At 43.3% G+C, this 19,046-nt stretch overlaps 3 protein-coding genes across 5 annotated transcripts in view; 2 read left to right on the plus strand and 1 right to left on the minus strand.

Moving 5' to 3' along the window:
* Positions 1–8,001, plus strand: part of txk (TXK tyrosine kinase) — a 30,305-nt gene extending 22,304 nt beyond the window's left edge. For 2 of the 3 annotated variants that reach the window (XM_076724974.1, XM_076724975.1), the window contains 15 exons: positions 2,043–2,091; positions 3,028–3,109; positions 3,218–3,349; positions 3,444–3,508; positions 4,194–4,253; positions 4,350–4,404; positions 4,489–4,568; positions 4,656–4,780; positions 4,908–4,982; positions 5,206–5,377; positions 5,513–5,729; positions 6,161–6,225; positions 6,706–6,824; positions 7,016–7,173; positions 7,808–7,981. In XM_076724974.1, coding sequence (XP_076581089.1) covers positions 2,043–2,091; positions 3,028–3,109; positions 3,218–3,349; positions 3,444–3,508; positions 4,194–4,253; positions 4,350–4,404; positions 4,489–4,568; positions 4,656–4,780; positions 4,908–4,982; positions 5,206–5,377; positions 5,513–5,729; positions 6,161–6,225; positions 6,706–6,824; positions 7,016–7,173; positions 7,808–7,879 — 1,526 coding nt within the window. In that variant the 3' untranslated portion in view covers positions 7,880–7,981. Of the gene's footprint in view, positions 1–2,042; positions 2,092–3,027; positions 3,110–3,217; positions 3,350–3,443; positions 3,509–4,193; positions 4,254–4,349; positions 4,405–4,488; positions 4,569–4,655; positions 4,781–4,907; positions 4,983–5,205; positions 5,378–5,512; positions 5,730–6,160; positions 6,226–6,705; positions 6,825–7,015; positions 7,174–7,807 lie in introns of all 3 variants that reach the window. The other variant, XM_076724976.1, reaches the window with a different exon arrangement.
* A 1,708-nt stretch (positions 8,002–9,709) lies between these two features.
* LOC143317034 (uncharacterized) lies at positions 9,710–15,950 on the plus strand. The gene is made up of 11 exons (XM_076724950.1): positions 9,710–9,877; positions 10,280–10,474; positions 10,826–11,010; positions 11,100–11,212; positions 11,310–11,449; positions 12,188–12,276; positions 12,401–12,996; positions 13,045–14,668; positions 14,901–14,994; positions 15,074–15,227; positions 15,835–15,950. The coding sequence occupies exons 1-11, from the start codon at positions 9,710–9,712 to the stop codon at positions 15,948–15,950; spliced, it is 3,474 nt and encodes a 1,157-aa protein (XP_076581065.1).
* A 719-nt stretch (positions 15,951–16,669) lies between these two features.
* On the minus strand, positions 16,670–18,996 carry LOC143317435 (uncharacterized). Its single transcript, XM_076725589.1, has 3 exons — positions 18,868–18,996; positions 17,394–17,542; positions 16,670–17,029 (listed from the first exon to the last, which is right to left on the minus strand). Exons 1-3 carry the CDS (start codon positions 18,941–18,943, stop codon positions 16,670–16,672), a joined length of 585 nt encoding a protein of 194 aa, XP_076581704.1. The 5' UTR covers positions 18,944–18,996.
* Between the last annotated feature and the right edge of the window lie 50 nt (positions 18,997–19,046).

Genomic DNA, 19,046 nt, shown 5'->3' on the forward strand with positions numbered 1-19,046 from the left:
CCCTACGACCCTAACTCAGTAATACCGACCCTAAATTGGGGCTAAATTGGCGAAGGGATGGCTGCCCTACTCTGCCTCTAACTGGCCAGTACATGTTGCCTTTGTTGGTGAGGTTTAGGCATGAGGAGTGATGATTGGTTAGGGTTAGGTTAAGAATCAATGGGTCAGCCAATCAGTGCCTGACTAAGGTGGGTCGTTCCTTCGCCTCGGTCAGATTCATAAATTTACACCCAGAGAGAAGATAGAAAGTTTGAATTCCTCCTCCAAGTCTTCACTCCGTCAGACCTGAACACACAGACATGACGCACATAGTTTTAGGTTCGGGGTGAGTTCCACTTCCTGAGGATGTCAATGTCTGTGTGTCCGTTTCAAACGTTTCTCCACACGTCTGTAGTTTCAACTGCAGAACGAGAGATGTTCATACATGCGTTTATCTCCGCTCTCAGTGTCGCCTTTAACACACTCTTGTCTCACTCTGTACATCTGCACTCGATCGTCTGCAGGCCACAGTTCTGCCGCAAGACGACTCAACGGGTCAGGCGACGCTCTCACGTCAGCCCTAATCTCAGATCTTTGCGCCGGCTGCTTGTCGCACATCAGAGTTTAAAATTCTCACCCTAACTGGTCAAATACGCTAAATTAGCTGCCAGTCCCACATGTTCACCTCAGGGCCACCGTAGTGATGGAGCATGGAGGCCGTCGCTGCTGCCTAAACGTTGCCTGAAGCTCAGCCTGTTAAACTGTATGAGGACCTTTTAAAGCACGTTGTGCATCGTACACCGACTGTTTACATGAAGATTAATCTGCAAGCTCTGGAAAGTGGGACATCTCCCTGTGAAGTGCACTGAAATAGAAGTATAATGAAGTATGAAATTTAAGTAAAGTACCTTCAAATCAACCTCTGGACGTACACTTATCTTTATCCTTAAAGGTCAAAACCAAACCAAAAAAACAAAACAAATTCTTTTCTGCATTGGATTTTCTTGTATCCGTATCACAGTTTGATACAGATTCAGTGTGAAGAAGTTTATTCGTTAGTCTTCATTTGTCCAAAAACCCGAAGTTTTTAATCTGCCTGTGGAGGAAGGAACTGGGTTAGAAAAGCACCAGAGGAAGTGTGTTGATGGGATGTCGGTTCACCACAAACCACCAGAGGAGTTCATCGCTCCTCATGGCATCGACGAAGCTCTGGAGGGGGCGCTTTTATTTTGGAAGCCACCTTTGAATCACAAGACCCTTAGTGCAGATGTGTGTGTGCATGTGTGCGTGTGTGTGTGCGTGTGTGCGTGTGTGCGTGTGTGCGTGTGTGCGTGTGTGTGTTCACCACCGTCTGACTCAGACACACAAAGAAACAGGAAGATATGCAGCACACATACATAGAACACAACTGGTGAGAAAATGACCCGCACACACCTGTCTACATTCGCACACACACACACACACACACACACACACACACACACACACTCTGAGAAAAAGAGTGTGTTAGTTCTGTAGAAAAGGAAACTACACTTCCTGACAAAGACCTCCCACTCAAAGCCACAAAGAACTCGACTAAAACAAAACTCAGAAACAAAAAGACTCTGTGAGAGCCGTCGAACTGTTTAACTCCATCGACCCTGTTTTTATTGATCCTGTCAATCAATCAACACATCGGTAACTTCGATCCTGAGGAGCAACGTTAGCATCACGCCAGGTGGTAACCTGTTGTCACATATAGTTACGGCAACGTGAGCGTCAAAGTTTGTCGCCCCATTCAAAGAAGTTATTTCTGATTTCTGATGCTTTAGTGACCTTTGACCTTCATGAAATAGTAAAACCTGAGTTTGGTTAATGAGTTTGTCAATTTTTTGATTAATAAATTATTTTTTTCTCACATTTGTCCAGAAAATGTCAAAAATGACACCTAAGGTCGACCAAAAGGATGAAAAGTGTCAGTGTTTCAGTGATGTTTCGGGGTTTTTTGCTGATTTATTGTGAAGCAGACGCTGTGTTAACACGTCTTCATCATGCTAACACGTCTTCATCATGCTAACTTCCAGATCACTCCATCCACTCGGTGTTCTGCTGCTGCTGCGCCGTGCAGACCAGGTACGATCTGTTTCAGAGGCTCTGACGATGACGATGAACTCTCACATTCTTAAATGGATTCTTAAAAACAGCAGCTCTATTATTTCTCTTCCATTTTGTAATCTGCTTCTGTTTTGTGCTTCCCTTAATATAAACCTGACTGTTTTCAATGACATGTTCAACCAGTTCAGCTCAACACGTGAGGCTCATTCACTTCCATTCAAACCCAAACAGCAAAGCCATTCACTTTTGATTCAGTGAAATTCACTTTCTGAGGAGTTTCAAGTTGAGCCAACATCTGAGTCAGTCAGCGAGGTTTTTACATTAAAGAGCTAACGTTAGCACTGAGCCATAGCACACATGTGAGTGAGCATTTTTTTATTTCATGCAAATTCAGGGTGAAGTTACTCATCTGTGAGGCTGTACCTGCTTTGAGCTAATGTTGGCATGCTAGCATGCTGATGTTTAGTATAATGTTCACCATGTTCAGAGGCTTAGTTAATTGTGTTAGCATGCTAATATTGCTAATTAGCACTAAACAGAACGTACAGCTGAGGCTGATGGGAATGTCGTTAGTTTCGCAAGTTTTTTTCATCATAAATTAATGAACAAATGAAGATTTTGACCTGCTGTTGGCGACTCACAGGCAGAATAACTCTACCATCCGTAGCGCTAAGCTGTTAGCATGGCGAAAACACTCAGAGCAGGCAGCACAGCCTGGATGATCTGTCTGCAGCAGTGTCATGACTCAGATGTTTTCAGAGTGACCTGAAATGGAAATGGAAGGAAATAAATGTTAGAAATATCACATAAATATAATGTTAAGTTTATTTCGGAAGATGATCAGTACTGCTGGTCGGAGCTAAATCTTATGAACAGGTTGTTTTGCTGCTTTGAAAGCTGAGATCACAGAGACGAATGTGTGACGGCAAATATGTATTGATTGATCGATTTCAGGGAGTTCAGCACCCGCATGGAGCTGGAGGGAAGCACCTCGCTGTGTTTCCAGAGCCGGCGATACCCAGGCCAAGCCCGCCGGGTAAGAGTGTGTGTGTGTGTGTGTGTGTGTGTGTGTTGTGTTGTGTTGTGTTTGTGTTTGTGTTGTTCATTTTTTTTAAATTTTTTTTATTTATTTTCTCTCTCTCAGGTCGAGAGGTCGAGGAGGAAGCTCCCCCTCCCCCCTCCTGAGCATGAGGATGGTGATGGTGAGGGGTTGCTAAGTGTTGTCGCCATGTATGACTTCAAAGCGAAGGAGGACACTGACCTCACACTCAAACAGGTGCCCGCTCACACACACACACACACACACACACACACACACACACACACACACAGCAGTAGATGTGTGATGACGCAGTGTGTGGTGTCCACAGGGGGAAGAGTACGTCATCCTCCACAAACAGGACCAGCTGTGGTGGCGAGCGCAGGACAAACACGGGTCGGTCAAATTCAGAATATTCAACACGAAACAACACAAATGTATTTTCTGTTTGTCGATGACAACTGTTTAACACGGGTTTATGTTTGTTTTCTCAAACTTAATTAATGAAATGTCTCAGTTATTGGATGAGTTACCATGAAATTTGGTTCAGACGTTCATGTTCCCCTCAGGATGAACTGTTTGTCCTCTGGCGCCACCATCAGGTCGAAGTTTTCAACTGTCACTCGCAAACGAATGACATTCCCCTCAGCCTCAGCTGGACTTTGTGCTTAGTGTAATCAGCAAATGCTAGCACGCTAACGAGGCGAACTAAGATGATGCCCACAGTTATCATTATACAAGCATGTTAGCATTGTAATTGTAAGTATGTTAGCATGCTGACAATAGCGGTTAGCTCAACACACTGCTCTTCCTAAACAGGTGTGAATGTCAGATTGCCGGTTTTGGAAAGTTACAGAAGTAATCGGACAAAAACTCCAAATTCCAGCGTAGGAAAGGTCGGGGGGGGGTTCAGAAGACGTTCAACCATCCAGTGTTGCCGTGGTAACATTAGCACACCGGCTCTGCTGATTCTCGACTCTGACAGTGAAGAGTTGAACCTGACAAACTGAGCGTGAAAATGTCGTAAAAGGCCAATTTTAAACCTTGAAGATCGTTCATGTCGTCTCTGCTTGTTTCTCAGGAATAAAGGCTTCATCCCCAGCAACTACGTGACAGAGAAAAACAGAATTGAGGCGAACCCGTGAGTTTCGTACACATCTTATTCTTTTTATCAAACATATCAACTGTGATGTTTGATGATGTAACAGTTAAACTCTGCTTGTTCTCCTGCCTGGAGGTGGTACTGCAAGAACATCACCAGGACAGAAGCTGAGCAGCTGCTGAGACAGGAGGTACCCACCTGTCTGTCTACCTGTCGCTCTGCTTCAGTATGTCTGCTAGATCCGCTCACTGAAGTCTTTCTGGTGGTTTTCCAGGACAAAGAGGGCGGTTTCGTGGTGCGAGAGTCTAGTCAGAAGGGAGTCTACACCGTCTCCGTCTACACCAAAACTTTAAGGTGACTCACGTCACACCTGAGGACACAGATCATCAACTCTTACCTGCAAACTGAACTTCTCACTTCTCTGCTTGTGTACGTCTGCAGTGCTAACGGGGACATCAGGCATTACCAGATCAAAATAAGTGACACCGGACAGTTTTTCTTGGCTGAGAAACACACGTTCAAGTCCATACCTGATGTCATACACTACCATGAACACAACGCAGCAGGTACATCCACTCACACGCTCTGCATGCTGCGATGAGACGACTGAGCTGCACACTTCATTTGATGAGGCTTGGTGTGTGTGTGTGTGTGTGTGTGTGTGTGTGTGTGTGTGTGTGTGTGTGTGTGTAGGTCTGGTGACCAGGTTGCGGTATGCAGTGGGGCCAATGGGAAGGTGTACACCTGCCACGTCAGGATTCAGCTCAGGTGAGTAAATAAATACACACACACAGACGTTTAGTTGAAGCTGTGTAATGTCATTTCACAACCAGGTGACACACACGTCTTGAATTTAGTTGTTTTCTCATGACACACGTGCGAATAAATAAAGAAGAAGTCATAGCAGACCTAACTTGTGTCTCTCCTCCTTCTGTTTGTACTGTCTCCCTTCCTCCTGCCCCTCCTCTTCCTCTCCGCGTCCCTCCCATAGAGACGTGGGAGATCAACCCCAGCGAGCTGACCTTCATGAAGGAGCTGGGCAGCGGTCAGTTCGGTCTGGTGCGGCTCGGCAAGTGGAGGGCTCAGCAGAGAGTCGCCATCAAGGCCATCAGGGAGGGAGCCATGTACGAGGAGGACTTCATCGAGGAGGCCAAGGTCATGATGTAAGGAGGAGGGAGGCGCTGGCAGGAGGATACCAGGATGTAGACAGAGAGGAAAGAGGGAGCACAGAAAGAGTTTGGCAGCTTCCTTGTTGTCGACACTAGAAAGTGAAACTGTGTGTTTGTTGTGGCTCCCAGGAGGCTTTGCCACCCGAAACTGGTTCAGCTGTACGGCGTTTGCTTGCAGCAGCGCCCCCTGCTGATCGTGGCCGAGTTCATGGAGAACGGCTGCCTGCTGAACTTCCTGCGACAGAGGGGGCGGGGCCTGAAGGAGGCATGGCTTCTGTCCATGTGCCAGGACGTCTGTGAGGGGATGGAGTACCTGGAGGCACATAGTTTCATCCACAGAGACCTGGTGAGCCTGTTTTCAGCTGTGTGACGATGCTTTTTACCATAAAGAAACACTTTGTCCTTCAGTGACTAGAATCTGACTTTCTGACAACTTACCATAAAACATGCTAACTGCTAGCTGTTGCTAAAGCTAATTTACCCACTTTTTCCTGTTTCCTGGGGTTGAAAACTAAATTTTCATGCTCCAACACCTCAAGAATTAAGCTTGTTATACTACCAGAATGTAGTCCTGCTAAAAGCTAACTAGCCTAGCTTAGCAGAGTGGCAGAAACAGCTGTTTCTGCAGCCCTGTGGAATTCACCTGATTTGCTGTTTTAACCACTTTCAAATCAAATATGTAAATGTGTATATTTAAGGATTATTTGTGTAATTATGTGCACTTTTCAGCCTTCAGGTGCATCTGTCTGAGGTTTCTGGTCATTTTTCTCTTTCCAGGCGGCCAGGAACTGTCTGGTTAATGAGCACAACGTGGTGAAGGTCTGCGACTTTGGGATGACCAGGTACACGCCACCGACTTTCAAGCTCCAAAGGAACAGTTCGATATTTTGGGAAGAGAGAGCAGAAATTTTCATAAGAAAATCCACTCATATCTGTCGCAGCCAGCCGCTGGTTAGTTTAGCTTAGCTTAGCTTAGCTTAGCTTAGCTTAGAAAAGTCTGCAACACGTCACCCTGCAAAACTGCAAATTGTAAGTCTTAAATTTTATTTTTGAACAGACTGAAAAAACAAGTTACAGATACTTTGACAGATCCAGGCTAGCTGTTTCCCCTTGTTTTCAGTCTTTGTGCTAAGCTAAGCTAAACTGGCAGCTGGGTTTTATATTTAAGAGAGATATTGATCTTATCAAATAAACAAACTCATCTCCTACGATGTCGAACTCTTCCTTTAAGTAAACTCATAGATTCAGATTTTTAACGGTCCGCTGTGTTTCAGCTGTGCTCCTGCTGCTCTGGTCTTTTGACTCCATGTTCACGTTGGCAGGTATGTTCTAGACAACCAGTACACCAGTTCTAGTGGTGCTAAGTTCCCGGTGAAGTGGTCTCCTCCTGAAGTTCTCCACTACAGTAAATACAGCAGCAAGTCTGACGTCTGGTCGTTCGGTGAGGATCCACAGACTCACTGCACCACCAGCTCGCTCCCACCAGCAATTCTTGTGTATAGACAGTAATAAATTCAGAAATCACCTTTCAGACAGCAGATCCAGTTTTTTTTTTTCAACAAACTTCGATAGAGAATCCCGGAAACAGGCAGAACAAATGAAAATAGATCAAATGTATTGATGTGTGTGCAGGTGTGGTGATGTGGGAGATCTACTCGGACGGTCGCACTCCGTTTGAAAACTGCACCAACTTGGACGTGGTTAATGACATCACCAGAGGAGTCCGGCTGTACCGGCCGCACCGCGCCTCGCAGCCACTGTACACCATCATGTACCGCTGCTGGCACGAGGTACATCACTGAGACGCTCACTCACTCATTCACTCATTCATTCGTTCAGTGAGAACATATCAGGGATGTAACCGAATTCAGCTGGACCAGGTTTTCCTCTTCCTCGGTGCTTCTGGAGCTTTCAGCCACGTTTTCCTCTGTTGTTGAACAGCCCGTAGGAACACCATGTGATCATGTGTTCCTGAGTCCATGTGTTCATCTCCTTCAGCCAATCATGTGTTCACACAGTGGTGAACCTCGCTCCATGCTGAGTTGTGGCATGAGGGAAAAGGCTGATCTGAACACAAACACGCAGACATGTCGGTGTGTCCGTTGTTAGCTAGCTTACAGCTAACACAACTGAAGAAAATTCACTTTGTCTGGAGAAAATGTGGCTGAAAGTTTCAGAAACATCACTTACAGGTTCTGATGAGAACCTTAAAGCAGAAACGGAGCTGATCCAGTTTAACCAGTTTAGTTAAATCTCTCTCCTGAACGCAGCTTTGTCCTGTTGTACTTCACACTGATGATGATCACACATTGTGTTCAACATTGCATCACATCATCTTCATCCTCTTTTTTCCTCCCTTCACCTCAAACCCTCCTGGTCTCCTCCTGTTCATCCGCTCTTCTTCGGTGGTGGTTGGTGGTGTAGAGGCCTGATGGACGGCCGTCTTTCTCAGAACTGCTGGAGGAAATCAGAAAACTGGCAGAAAATTCAGATTAACACACAAATTATGTTGCTGATTTTCAAACTGTTTTATCACTGTTATCATTAATGTACACAGAGTATTTTTTTGTCACTGTAAATAACTATTTTTTCATTAAAATCTTTTCTAGTAACCTTTTAGATGTGTTTCTTTCTTTAAGTGATGTTTTAATAGTCTCTAAAAGTGGTGGAAGAAATCTATTTTATACACATGTAATACAACCCCGCAGCATCACAAACTGCAGCCTCTGAAAGTACCATGAATTGTGCAGTACATCGGCCGTGGCAGCAGGTGGCGGTAGAGGAGCTGTGGAGGCCAGAAACCGAAGCAGATGTATCCCAATTCTTTGTGCTCACAGCATTAAACCAATACAATACAATCAGACCAGTGGAGGGCATTGAACGCATCACTGATGAGTTCAATATGTGAGTGGATTTGAACCATATTTTAGGTTTGATTTTAAATGTAAGACAAAGGTTCATGTAGTGTTTAAACTTTCAAGATGAAAAGTAAACAGGATACAGGATAAAAGAAATCAACTATGTACAATATGTAAAGTTTATAAAACAAAAAAAATATACAGCAAAATAGGAATTGCATCAAATGAAATTAATAATGTGAGCATATATTAGCATTGATAAAATAAATGCAAACACTAAAAATTATATGTTCAAAAAAAAAAAAAAGATTAGAAGAAGACAATTTGATCTTAGACTTAAACTCAGTAGAAACATGAAGTCATTTCAGAGCAGTGATAAATCTGCACATTAATATTTACAGTTTAAACTCCTTTAAGTGGTCTCATATTTAATAAGCAGCGTCCAGACCCCGCGGCGTCTGACGTTCGACGACGTGCTGACGTCAGGCTGTAGCGCTGCCTGGAGCGTAGCGGGGGCCGTTACCGTGGCAACGTGTTGGGTGACCGCAGGTAATTGCTAGGACGCACGCACACACACACACACACACACACGAAACGTCACGCCGGTGATCACGCTGATAACAGAAGCTCATCGATTTCAGTGATTAAGGAATTCCCGCAAGGTGAGTGTGCGTGCGTGTATGTGCGCGTGTGTATGTGCGCACGTGTATATGCTCTCTTATATTTCCAGACCACCACGGCCGTTTCTTTTCTTCTTTGGTGTTTTTTATTCATGTCCCTGTAATGTTCACTGATTCAGAGGTGGAGGAAGTACTGCAGTACTAGAGTATCTATACTCTAAATACTCTGTTACAAGTTAAGTTGAACAAAAATCTCAATTTGTAAAGTAATTAGTTTGTTAAACTGTCAAATTAATGTAACATGAAAATAAAATATTAAGTACGAGTACCTCAAAACTGCAGTAAAAGTACTTCCATTCCAGCACTGAGTTTGTAGTGATCTCATTGTATGTTTACATTCAGACCTCGACCAGCTGCAGCACTAAAGCAGTTTCAGTAACAACTCCAAGCTGTAATATATGAGAATATGTACCTCAAACAAGCCTTTTTTTTTGCATATGAAGTACTTTCATTTATTAAACTTGAAGTAGTTCTCGTTGATGACATTTTTGTATTTTGTAATTGAATGCAGGACTTTTACTTGTAATGTAGTACTTCTACAAGTTACATTTACTTAAGTATCTGAGAGTTTTAATATAACAAATGATTATATTTGAAATATTTACTGGATACATTAAAGATCTCCTGCTTTCTTCTTCTCTCATTTCTTGCCTTTAATTCACTCTCCTTCACCTTTTGGATCCTTCAGATCAAAGTGCTTTCATTTTACAGTAGATGTAGAAATTTGCAAAATGTATTTTGGAGTGATTATTCGCGATGTGTCGTAATGAATGTCTGTTCAGGGTCTGATGGAGCGTTACGAGTCTCTGGGTCTGGTCGGCGAGGGAAGCTACGGCACCGTGCTGAAGTGCCGTCACAGAGACTCCGGCCGCCTCGTCGCCATCAAGAAGTTCATGGACTCGGACGATGACAAGACGGTGAAGAAGATCGCTCAGAGGGAGATCAAGCTGCTGAGGGTAGCTGTCAATCAATCCGTCAGCCAATCAGTCACTGAGCATCGAGCGGTCTGTATGAGCAGGAAACCTGAGTGAGGCCACGCACAAAAGCAGCCTGTCAATCATAAGACAAACAAACCTCAAACAACTGAGTCAGATTCTCACGATTACTTGACAGGAGAGGAAACATGAGGAGCTGAGAGGAAAAAGATGAGTGTAGTCTCAGTCTTTGATACGTCAGTGTCTTCAAATTGAACAGACAATGGCAGATTGATGCATTAATATGAAGAAAATGACACTCATCACTAGTGTTCAGTCAAGATGTAGGCAGCTTTAATGTGTTTTACCTGTTTTTATCCAGTAACCATGTCCAGCTTCAAATTCACAAACGCTTCCTCTGCTCTCGTCTTTTTAACCATTAAGCAACTGCGTCACGACAACCTGGTGAACCTTCTAGAAGTGTGGAAGCGCCGCCGCCGCTGGTATCTGGTGTTCGAGTTCGTGGAGCGAACGCTTCTGGACGATTTGGAGCAAAACCCGAACGGGCTGGACCTGAACACCAGCCGGCAGTACCTGTACCAGATCCTGAGGGCTGCAGCCTTCTGCCACGAGCAACATGTGAGGACATCTGAGTGTGTTTGCGTGGAAGCGCAAGATGTTTATGTGTGGAAAGAGTCAAGTTTCAACCGATCCGGCACCTTTGGGCTCGTCTCAGTTCCAGGTCAGATCCAACTACTGATATCAACGAGGTTTCAGTTCAATCACCGTACATGGACTTGAAACAGGCTTGAATAAAATGATCTTTTTTTGAGGGTGAGTACAGGTGTGGTACTTCATAGAAGAGTCCCACAAAGGCCTGAAACTGAGACCCAAACCCAGCCTGTACCCGTGTCTTCTGGACCTGATCCAGCTGTTACCATTTACCAGGCTAATGCTACAAGTTAGCTAAAGTGCCTCTTTCTTTCCAAGGTCGTACACCGTGACATCAAACCCGAGAACATACTCATCTCCCAGGGCGGCGTGATCAAGCTGTGCGACTTTGGTTTTGCCCGAACTGTGGCGTCGCCTGCTGATGGGGGCGTCTATACCGACTATGTGGCCACTCGCTGGTACAGAGCGCCTGAACTGCTGGTGGGAGACACCAAGTATGGCAAGTAAGTGTTAGCATGTAGACCTGAGGATGTGTTAGCATAGACTGTCTGTTGATAAAGGTGTGTGTGTGTGTGTGTGTGTGTGTGTGCAGACCAGTAGATGTGTGGGCTGTTGGTTGTCTGTTAATAGAGATGTTAACAGGTCAGCCTCTGTTTCCCGGAGACTCCGACCTCGACCAAATTTACCACATCATCAGGTGCTTCGGTAAGCACACACACCAAAACATTCGTTCAATGAAATCTCCTCTTTAAATGCTCTCAGTAGAACTGTCCTCATCGGGCTCTCCCCTTTTCAATGGCAGGTAACCTAACAGCTCATCATCAGGAGTTGTTCTACAGGAATCCGGGTTTTTCTGGAGTCAGACTGCCTGAATGTTCTGGCAGAGTCCCGTTAGAGCAGCGCTTCCCTACAATCACAACCGCCGCCCTGGACTTGGCACAGGTACGGTTTAGTTATTGGCCTAAATGTCACAGTACAAATACTTACAATTAAAAACTTTACCTGATCAAATATAAACATGCAGACTAAATACTAAAACCGCATACTTGTACAACAAGAGCTGGGTCAGATTAAATACAGTGTCTAACTTCACTAACAGGTGTTTGAGGGGGGGGCTTCTAAAGCCTTGAGTTTGCCACCTTGTTCACTGACACACAGAAAATCCATAATTAGATAACAGGATGGAGCTTTTGTGCAGTTGAGATGAGATTTTTTAGCTAGTTCCTGTTCCACTTGCTTTTGTTGTCTTTCATCAGTCTCTCTGAAAAGCTGATAGTTGAGTTTTCCATCCATATTATTTTGTTGGGACAGTAGCATCCCGAAGAGGTGGTGCATGTCAGCTGAAGCTTCTGGCATGTCGGTTTACATAGAAAGCAGGGTCTTATGTGTGTGGGTGTTATGGTGAGCATTATATGCCACTTCTGAGTGTGTTCCCTGTTGGGCTTTCTGTGTCCAAACAATGACTCCTAAAATCCCCCCAAGACACACATTAGAAGATCAGAAACCACCAACTCAGAGCCGAACGTCTCGGTGATACATTGGCTTTGAGGAATTGGGAATATTCTCACTTCCTCTTCTACCTTTACATTGTTCTTCCATTTAATCTGAACTACACTTTTCCAGTATTTCAGTAAGTTAAAGACATCAGAATCAGAAATACTTTTGTGTCGTCTCTTTCAGAGTTGTCTCCAGATGGAGCCAGAAAGACGAGCTCAGTGTTCAGAACTGTTAGAGCATCCTCTGTTCACACAAGATTCTTTCCATATCAGGTATGTTTGTGTTACAAATAAACTACAGAGGTGGAGCAAAGAATCCAACCATCAACCTACTGACTGTTGAGTAGCCTCCAATTATGTTAACTGACTTGCTGCATCAATCTATGTATCCAAACAGGGTTTTGGATGAGCTGAATGCTAAGATCCAGAAAGACCACAGAGAAAACTCTACCCTTCCCAAAATAGCCAAAACCCCAAGACGAGAAAAGGATGAAGGCGATGACAAGAACCGGAGAGGCAAAGACAAGAAACAGTCTGAAGATATGGATGAGAAAGTCAACAAGGAAAAGGAAAAGAGAGAGAGCAGAGAAGAAAAGAGGTGGAAAACAAAAGGCAAGCAACCATCAAAGCCTCCTAAAACCATTTGGAGTACCTCAGAACCTTTGATGTCCACCAAACAGTCCAAAACATCAGGCGGCAAGATAATCAATAATGCAGCCAAAATGACTGTGGCCATGAGAAGTAAACCAGGAAAAGCTACAGGTGCAGTGCTGAGACAGGAACCTGAGATTTCTAAACCAACTAACACCTTTACTTCTGATTCATTGGAGGCTTCAAAGGCTGCGACAGATCTGAAGGACGATACCACAATGGCAGCTAAACACTGGAAAGTTGCTTCTCCAGAGCCAAGAGAGAGTCATTCAAAAAATACAGACACAAAAGACAAAAACTCTACTGACCTGGGTTCTAGTCACTCAGACAACACTGTGTCAAGTGTGACTGACAAAAGTATGATGGACATCTGGAGATCTTCCAAATCAGACCCAAGTCAAGGCATTGGGAAAAGCTGGAACAACTCAAACACAAAGGTTCCCAAATTGACTAAAAACTCAACCACTGGCCATCCATATGACAGTTCATCTCCAAAAGCTTCCTTGAAATCAACCATGGATCCTACAGACATTAACTTGACACAGAAAATGGGTCAAATTTCTGCAACAGAATACCCTGAAGGGGCTGCAACAGCTGTAGCTTCTAAGATATCAAATAGTGTCCAAGTAGACATAAGCTTGACACTGAAGGAGTCTAAACCACCCAGCAGTGACTACATTGAGGTTAACTCCCCAACCATCCCTTCTGTCACCAAGCCATGCAAGACAACTACTACTTCAGAGCAACAGACCAATCATTCACACATGGACAAAGAGCAAAGACTGACCTCTGAATGTCCAAAAGTCTTACCCTCAAACTCACCAAACAAGCCATCTAAGACTACCTCAAACTTTGTCCCAACATTGACCAAAGACAACACATCTTTGTGCACCAGCCCATCAAAGACTCTTACCTCAGATCTTTCAATACAGTCCTCCACAGGTTTCATAGAGGCCAGTCCTGCCCATAGCACTCCAACACTCGCTAAAGGAACCCTCCAAACTGGCTCATCTTCAGATATTAAACCCACAAATGACACCACATGTATACCCAACAAACCTTCCAGGGGCCTTTCAACGGATAGGGAACTTACAGAACTATGTATCACAACCAAAAATCAGCAGGATAGTTGTACTACTTCATACAAGGACATCAGGGAGGACTGTGGATTCTTGAAGATGAGCCAGACCCCCAAAATGACTGCAAACCACATTGAGATACCCAATGACTTAGGTGATTATAAAGAGAATCCTGAATCTTCTGAGCTCTGCAGTATCCATCAGCAGAGCACTTTGAAGTCCAAGACCACCACAGAATCCAGAACAACTTCAACTTCCATGCCAATTGAAATCCCTAAAACCAACATGTCAATTGGGACCACTATCCTGAAAACATTAAAAGTCTCCAATAAAGAGAACAGAGAAGATTCAGTGCTTTCTATGTCAATCAGTGCAACAACCAAATCCTTAGTAAATCAAACCTCAAAGTTTTCTATTAGCTCAAATATTGAACAAAAGACCAACAGCAGTGAAGCTGAACCTAACGTGAAATCCTTGAAACCCCCTCACTGCAAATCTTCTGTCGGAGAACCAAAAAAAAAGCTCGGGTCTTTTAGCAACTACCCAAAGTACACCACAACAATGACTCTGAAAACTAGATTTTCTATAGAGGCGAGGAAGAAAAGAGAAAACCCAGAAAGAAATACTACAACAAATATATCCACTATTGCTGATTCAACCTCAGTCGCCTCTACAGCTGCTCAGGACCACAAAGCTGCGACAAGAAGCTCCATATTTCATAACGTGGATGCTGCAGATGTTAATGAGTTGGATTTCAGTGTATCCCATTCCTCTCCACCTCCTCCTCCTCCTCCTCCCTCCTCCACTCCTCTACTCCTCCCTCCATCTTCCACACCCCTTATTCCCTCCTTCTCGGTTGTCAGTACCAACAGCCCAACTGCCAGTGATCACCTTCCTTCGGGGACAGGTTTCCATCCTGAAACCCACAGCCTTTGGTAAGTTTTCACTAAGCAGTACAATAAAGTAACATGGACAGCAATACTAACAATTATTTAACAGTTTCAAGGTTTTAGGACTTAAAGAGAGTTAAAATATTCCTGAACTCGACCTACATCTGTGTTGTCTTTAAAGATCCTTTTGGTTCCAGTCGAGTTTTAGACCACAACTCTTCACTTTCAATCAAATGCAATGAAACATTCGGTCAAAGTGTTTCTCTGTGTGTCTCAGGTGTGTAGACAAGTCAAGGCATCACGGCGGCATTTACAGTCGACTGGCCCAACAAGCTCGGTCCAACCACAATCCAGGATCCCTCACAGCACAGGTAACACTGTGCTTGTGTGTGCATGTGTGTGAATCATAATGGAGAATGTCCTCTTCCAAAGTTACCTGTCTCCTCTCAGGTGTCAGAGAAGAGTCTGAGCTGCGAGCGCTCCTTCCTGTCCGACCGCTGTAACCACAGTAACAGCGATGCTATTACGGTGACCAGAAAGAAGTCAGACATCCATTTCCCAGATCTACGAAGTTCAGTGTTGCCTGAGCTCAGAGGAAGAGAAGGTACGCACACAACACAGCTTAGTAAAGAAAAGGAAAACACGATGATGTTGCACGACGTGTCTGGACCAATCAAAAGCCAGTCTCCTTATGTTAGCATTAACTGTACAAGCCTATTTAGAAGAACAAGGGTTTGAAAAGTAACAAATATCCGTCAAACGTTTCAGCGCTCCCTCAGAAAACAAAGTCCATCATCACTGTCATTTAAGAGCAAAATGTCTCCAGTTTGCACTGATTTCCCCACTTTGCATTGTCTTCACATTAAACGTCCTTCCTCTATCTCACTATCTGTGAATCAAACTAAACTTTCCCTCAGTCTAAAATATACTTAAAAGTCGCACCAGTAAATGCATTTTTGTCCAATGATTCTTGATGATCCAACACATGAACTAAAGGCAGGCTAACTATTAACTGCAACACGTGAAAAATCACAAGGAATTCATGAAATTTCAGGCAAAGAACTCAAATTATTCTGGATTTTGTGATCGCATAAAAACAGTCTAATTGTTTCTGGCTATCACGACACACTGAATATTTATTCGTACATACAACAAACAGTCGAATTGTCGGAATGTTAAATAAAGCCACAATTCCTCTGATGTTACTTCAGGTAAACACAACAAAGGCTTTTCCAAGGACCAGAGGAAAGACAAACAGCTGGCGTCCACCATCCCTCCATCAGAGCCACAGCAGCCCAGATACAGTACGGACTCACACTCACCATAACCGATAATAAACATTAACGTAAAGGCAAAATAGTTTGATGAAGCCAGCAATGTTACATATTCCATGTCTGTAAAGAGTTAAAAACACACATCTTTTTCCCCTCTGCTGAGCTTTTAAATTCACATTTCTTAATTTTTACTCATCACTGAAGTGTCAATATAATCAATGCTGAATTCAGAGATGTGTCGCATGTCGTTCATTCACTTAGCATTAGCTGTGGCTACATGTCGCTAATGCAAATACCAAAATGCTGATATAATCATACAAATATCTAATAATAACAATGTAAATATAAGAATAAAATGACAACGCTGAACGTCTTTGGTCCAAAAAGAGAATGTATGACAATTTTATTAAAGACAGTTGATCAAAGGTTTGTTTCATCATATCACACCTTCATAAAGCAGCAAACAGGTCATTCACATGTGAACACTTATTTCAGAATTATTCAACAAACAGAACATTACTGCAGAAGTTTTAGATTATATGAACAAAGAAGCTTTAATTGGTTGGTTTTGGTTTATGTCGGTGCAACATTTGGCCTCTCATGAAAACCTTTACTGGCTGCTTTATTTCATGGTGATCTTGGGATTTGTGATGTTTTTAGAGGAACCGTTTCCAGAGGGTACCAGCAGGTGTGCTAATCTGTCAAAGATTCTCTGTCTTTCCGATCTTCTCTCGCTGAGCTTTTAAAAACTATAATTCAAAAATGCATCATTTCAAGACTCATCACTCGAGTCCTCTGATGAACTCATTTTCCATCTTTTCTCCTCCCTTCTGCCGATTCTCTTCAGCAAGGCTGCAGCGAATTCATCACTTTCTGACGACGTACTGTAACCTCTGTGAGGAAGCCCTCTTATTGGCTGAGAGATTAAACTGTTGAACCCTGGGAGGGAACCAGCTGCATGTTGTTTGCTACTGGCCAGGAGGAGGTAGAGGAGGCTGTTGATAGGGTTGGAGTGGCTGTCAGTGACTGATCCTGCTGGAGCTGGCAGTGGCCTGATTGGTGAGTCGGTGTGTTTGGTGTTTGGTTTCCTTGGTGGTGATTGGATGGCTGGCTTTTTGGTTGTGGCCACCACCTGCTGGAAAACACATAAGAGATCTAGCGCCATCATGAGGTTGACATTTTTGCTTTTTAATGAAAAAACGATGGCTTCTGGTGCACACGTGCACGACAATTTCACCTTATACAGCAGCACATGGGAAAACCATGTTCCACCTGTGTACCTCTTTGTAAATGCATGTTACAAGTATGTCATCCTTGAAACAAATATCTTGTAATAATGCTTAACACATAACAAGTATACGTGAGTTGTAGCTAGTTAGCTAGCTTGCTAGCCTTGAGAAGCATTGAGTGAATCGGTGATTTTGGAGGATTGTATCGTCAATCTTAAGTGTTTTAGGGACAAAGTGAAGCTACAGCTAACTCTTCAGAGTGATTACCTTCCTGGTGGTGAGTGTAGTTGTGGTTAGAGTTGTTGCAGCTGTGGTTGTGGCGGTGTTGGGTTTAGAATCAGAGAAAATCCTGCAGATGTCCACAGCAGAGCCATCGATCTCTGGGAGATCAAAAGGCAGCAAAGAGAAGGACCGAGCTGATGGAGAGACGTTAGAAGTTGTTCATTAGGAGTTCACTTAGGGTGGTTTTTGGAACTGTAGTTCATTTGTGTTCATTCAGGAACTAACTTGTGCTTTGGTTCAAAAGTTGTTTTCATTGTGTTTATGTTGTTAATATACAAGTGGCCAACACCTAGACTGTGACTAGAGAACAACATATCTCCTCAAGAGTTCACTGTCAGACATGAACGCTGCTGAGTGAAAAAGTTGTTCTTCAGACGAGAAAAATGCTCCACATTTCAAAACAGCTTGTCCAATCAAGCCAGAATTGAATAGACCCTAATTATTTAAACCCAGTACCTGCCTGGTGAACCAGCTGACAGAGCTAACATTAGCTAGCTAATATACCACCTTTTTAGAGTGAAAAGTAAAACAAATAAATGCTGTTTAATAAGGGTGTAAAGATTTTAAATTACAGTTAACAGAAATGACATAAAACAGCTGGTGAGGGAACTAAATGATGTCCATTCAGAAAGCATAACCAGATGTTTCCCACTCATTCATGAACTATACAAATACTGCTATTTACAAAGGTTTGGATATTAAGTTATTATGTCTCCCTAAAACTAGACTACAGTGACATTTGATTGGACAGAGCTGATGTTCCCTTTTCTTCTTTTAATGGTGAAACTTTATTTAGCATATCTCTAGTTTCATTATTCTGTCTTAGAGGGGCATCACACCCTGAGCATGCTCAGGGTGTGGGATGTTATTGTCCCCCAAAATCAACCAAGTATCCATAACATTTATGAAAATAACAAATCATTAAATGGAACAAAACACGTTTGCTGCGTATAGTTATTCAAATGTGAGGAACTGGATCCTGGTAATTTGTGATTCAGCATTTCTTGAGCCTTTTGAGACTAAACAGACTACACAATTAATGAATCAGAACAATAATTAATATTTTTTGATAATAAATCAATAAGATAGGATAGGATTCATGGTCTTAAAGACCACGGCTGCTTTTCAAAAACCTGAAAACCATACCGACTGCTTTTTTACTGTGAACCTTTAGCTCACCTGTACTGAGGTCAACAGGTGCTGCAGCCTGTTAATGTGCATTTCTGTGTACATTAAGGTGTCTGTTCTGCTACCTGATCTGTCAGTCATTACTGCATATTTCATGATGACAGGTCTAAGGTGTGTTGTTCTCTTGTCTTTTCTTTGTGGCAAAGCTAATGTCAAAGGTCCAGTTATGGCAGCTGTTTGCTTTTTTATCTTATCTTTTGAAGTACAAATTAAAACTGGGTTGCGATCAGAAAGAGATTGTCCAGATTAAGACAAGCATGCCAGTACTCACCGTGATTCAAGCTGATGCTCTGAACTCTGAGGATGAGGATAATAAAGAGAGGCAGAGCTGAGGAGCTGCAGGGCATGACTATAGCTGGAGGAAAACAGCCGACAAAGAACAGAGTGAAAAAGAAAGAAAGCCAAGACTAGAAAACGAAAGTGTTTAAGGAGGACAGACTGCAGACTGAC

This window comes from Chaetodon auriga, chromosome 24 (genome assembly GCF_051107435.1).
Source record: "Chaetodon auriga isolate fChaAug3 chromosome 24, fChaAug3.hap1, whole genome shotgun sequence".
NCBI classification, from domain to species: domain Eukaryota; kingdom Metazoa; phylum Chordata; class Actinopteri; order Chaetodontiformes; family Chaetodontidae; genus Chaetodon; species Chaetodon auriga.